The sequence below is a fragment of the Sinocyclocheilus rhinocerous genome, unplaced genomic scaffold (genome assembly GCF_001515625.1).
Source record: "Sinocyclocheilus rhinocerous isolate Xijiao unplaced genomic scaffold, SAMN03320098_v1.1 scaffold942, whole genome shotgun sequence".
Classification (NCBI taxonomy): domain Eukaryota; kingdom Metazoa; phylum Chordata; class Actinopteri; order Cypriniformes; family Cyprinidae; genus Sinocyclocheilus; species Sinocyclocheilus rhinocerous.
In genome coordinates this window covers 2,869,873-2,873,269 of record NW_015627890.1, presented here as the reverse complement: position 1 = coordinate 2,873,269, position 3,397 = coordinate 2,869,873, and the positions used below count along the sequence as shown (strand labels likewise).

At 45.5% G+C, this 3,397-nt stretch overlaps 1 protein-coding gene across 1 annotated transcript in view; it reads right to left on the bottom strand.

Annotated features, from left to right (window-relative positions):
• Nucleotides 1-3,397, bottom strand: part of LOC107735561 (dnaJ homolog subfamily A member 2-like) — an 11,058-nt gene that overhangs the window by 2,488 nt on the left and 5,173 nt on the right. Inside the window, exons 5-8 of the mRNA XM_016547207.1 lie at nucleotides 2,789-2,922; nucleotides 2,513-2,709; nucleotides 538-682; nucleotides 331-458 (exon numbers count right to left, since the gene is read on the bottom strand). Of these exons, the coding sequence (XP_016402693.1) occupies nucleotides 331-458; nucleotides 538-682; nucleotides 2,513-2,709; nucleotides 2,789-2,922 (604 nt within the window). The remainder of the gene's footprint in view (nucleotides 1-330; nucleotides 459-537; nucleotides 683-2,512; nucleotides 2,710-2,788; nucleotides 2,923-3,397) is intronic.

Below are 3,397 nucleotides of genomic sequence, written 5' to 3'. Positions count from 1 at the left end.
TAGATATGTGGGGGCGTGTTAGAACGAGGCGTTTTAGGTAGGCGTGGCTGACTCTCAACTTTTATAAAGAATATCTCTTTGGATTTGAGACTTTAGTCTTTGCAACTTTACAGATCTTCTTTATATTAAGAGCTTGTAACACTTCAAAGAGAAAGGAAAAATTGAAATCGCATCATATGACCCTTTTAATTAGTTTTGGTTTTAGTAATTTCAGTACTCCAACTTAAAATGATAAGTTATTTTTTATTTAATATTAATATTTTATTTCAGCTTTATTTAGTACATTTTTCATAATTTTAGTTAACAATAACAACATTGTTGAAAACTCACCGTTAGTTTCTCTGTGCTGATCCAGCCATTCTCAGGAAACTTGACGTCAAACTTGATGTACAGATCTCCTTTCTCAAAGGGGTTTCTGTACTGAGGCATTCCTTCCCCTCGGATGACCCTTATAGAACCTGACAACGAGAACACAACATTTCCTACAGCATATTCTACAAAAACATGAACAGAACATTGACAAACCATTATGCTTACCTGGCTCTATGACTTTGCCAGGGGGATATTTGATGACGAGATGTCGTCCGTCAAGGTGCGTGAGCATGAACTGAAATCCACACAGCGCCTCCACCAGACCAATCCTGTGGGACATGTGCAGATCGTTTCCATCACGACGGAACTCCTGTAAACAAAGACATCATAAGGTATTTGAGCTTTAAAAGAAAAGAAAAGAAAAACACATTTTAATGTTATTATTCTTATAATGCAAACATTTTCATTCTGCAAGACAGCACATCTTAACTGCCTGAAAGTGATTAAATGCTGTGTGGCGAGGGGGGCGTGGTTCAGCGAGGTCTGCATCGAGAGAGAGAGGCAGGAGACGAGCGGTGCGTAAGTAGGTCAAGCGCAAATGATAAACACCTGTGTCTTGTTTCAGTAATTGGTGTGGAGAGACCGGACCTTGACCCACTTCCTGCCACTAGGGCGGCGGGGAGGCCTGGGCCGGCCTGCTGGCGTTGCGGGGACCCAGGTCATTTTATTGATCGGTGTCCAGGGATGGAGGTGGGGACGCTGATCCGGGTCCCGGACGCCCCGCAGGCTGCCCCCGATCAAGCTGGCCTGTACCAGATACCTGTGAGTATTAGGGGGGGTACATATCAGGCTTTGGTGGATTCGGGATGCAACCAAACCTCAATGCATCAAAGCCTGATTCAGCCGGAGGCATTGGATAAGAGCCGCATGGTTAAGGTTCGGTGTGTGCACGGGGACGTGGTGAACTACCCCTTAATGTCGGTGGCTATTCAATTTCGGGGACAAAAGCATAGAGTAGAGGTGGCGGTTAGCCCGCACCTCAGGCATCCGCTAATTTTGGGGACAAATTGGCCAGGGTTTAAAGCATTATTGGGGCATCTATGTGCGGGTGTCTCTTGGGAGGAAAGAGCGCGGCAGACGGGGGCGGTCGCGCAGGTGGGAGAAGCTGAGCTGGGACCAAGGGGGACTGAGCCAGGGGAACGGAGCGCGGTTGAGAGGGGTACCCTCGCGAAGTGCGATGATTTTCCCCGGGAGCAGTCCCAGGATGAGTCGCTCAAAAATGCTTTCGAACAGGTCCGTTCCATTGACGGACAGCTTCTCCAACCCGCTCGACCGCTCTCCTATCCGTATTTCGCTATTTTAAAAGACCGGTTGTATCGAGTGACCCAAGACACAGTCAAAACAGGATACAACCCAATTGTTAGTACCAAAAAGCTCACTGTAATCCAATGGCCGGACATTTGGGGCAAGCAGCGACACTGAATCGGCTAATGCCCCGATTTTTCTGGCCGGGCATTCACGAGAACGTGCGCAGGTGGTGCGCATCTTGTCGTGAATGCCAGCTGGTGAACGAGCGCCGTATTGTGTGCGGTGCAAGAGAAATTTAAATAAAGCTCGCGTCCCAGCAAGCCGACCCTGCCTTCTTCCTTCCACACTCTTGAACCTTTACTACATGCTGCTTGCTTTAATATACTTAAAGGGATCGTTCACCCCAAAATTCACCCATTCATCAAAATAATATTCTTGATTCAACATAAAATGTAAGTAAATTAATTATAAATTGAATGAATTAGAACTGAAACTTGAAATCCTGTATGCAACATAAGTAATGACGCTTTTTTGAATAGTAATTTTAACAGGATTAAATTTACATTTAAACATTTCACATTATTTCGGATTATTAAAAATATAAAAACTTTTTCAAAATTACAAATACTTAATATATATATTCAAATTTAAATTACAAAATAATAAATTATTATTAATAATAATACTACATGTATAAATTTAATTCCAACCTTTATATTTTGGACCGTTTTTGTACAGATTACTATAAAATATATTGATAGATTTCAGTGTGCACATTATCTATGGAAGAACATTGGGCAAAATAACCAATACATTAACAGATAATCAACATAGTTGTTGATTAGAGTCCTACTATTGACTCTACACTGCTCATTGTGTGTGTGTGTGTTACCTCATGATCTTTCTCCTGCAGCACCAGTATAATGTCTCCAGGCTCTGTGTTGGGCGACTGGTCCGCCTCTCCGCTGAATGTGATCTTCTGTCCGTGTTTCATTCCTTTATCCACATGCACCTCCAAGACCTTTACCTCTTTACACACTTTACGGCCCTCACACTCTTTACAGCGGTCTTTCTCGTGGATCACTTCCCCTAAAAACACAACCAAGCATCGAAATGTTGTATTCAGACCATCACAAATCGAGTTCACTGAATGAAAATGAATTCTCACCCTCTCCATTGCAGTCGGTGCACACAGACTGCATCTGCTGTACCATGCCAGGAGCCAGCTGTCTGATCATGATCCGCATGCCGCGGCCCCGACATGTGGCACACTTCTGCACGGCCCCCGTTTTACCCCCTTGACTGAGGAATAAAGTTAGGTTTATTTAGGAAAAAAAGGCTATTTTATCTGCTTCGTCATGCCTGGAGCTGATCCGTGCTGGTTGCTGAGGAAATACAACAACTCACCGGATCGGCTTTCACAGTGGACGAAGCGGAGTCCAGTACGGGGTCGTCACATGTGGTTGCCGCAAGCACTCCGGACGCTCCTTCGTCGAATCCGCCGGCCGCGCCGTTCTCAAGCCCGCCACCTCTGCTCATTCTAGCCCTCCGGCCTCTGCTCACTCTAGGCCGCTGCCGCTCACTCTAGGCCGTCGTGTGTGATGCTGTGTTTCGTTGTGAAAGCGAAACTACTTCGTTTGGTCTTCCAAAAGAGGACGATATCTGCTTCGTCATGCCTGGAGCTGATCCGTGCTGGTTGCTGAGGAAATACAACAACTCACCGGATCGGCTTTCACAGTGGACGAAGCGGAGTCCAGTACGGGGTCGCCACATGTGG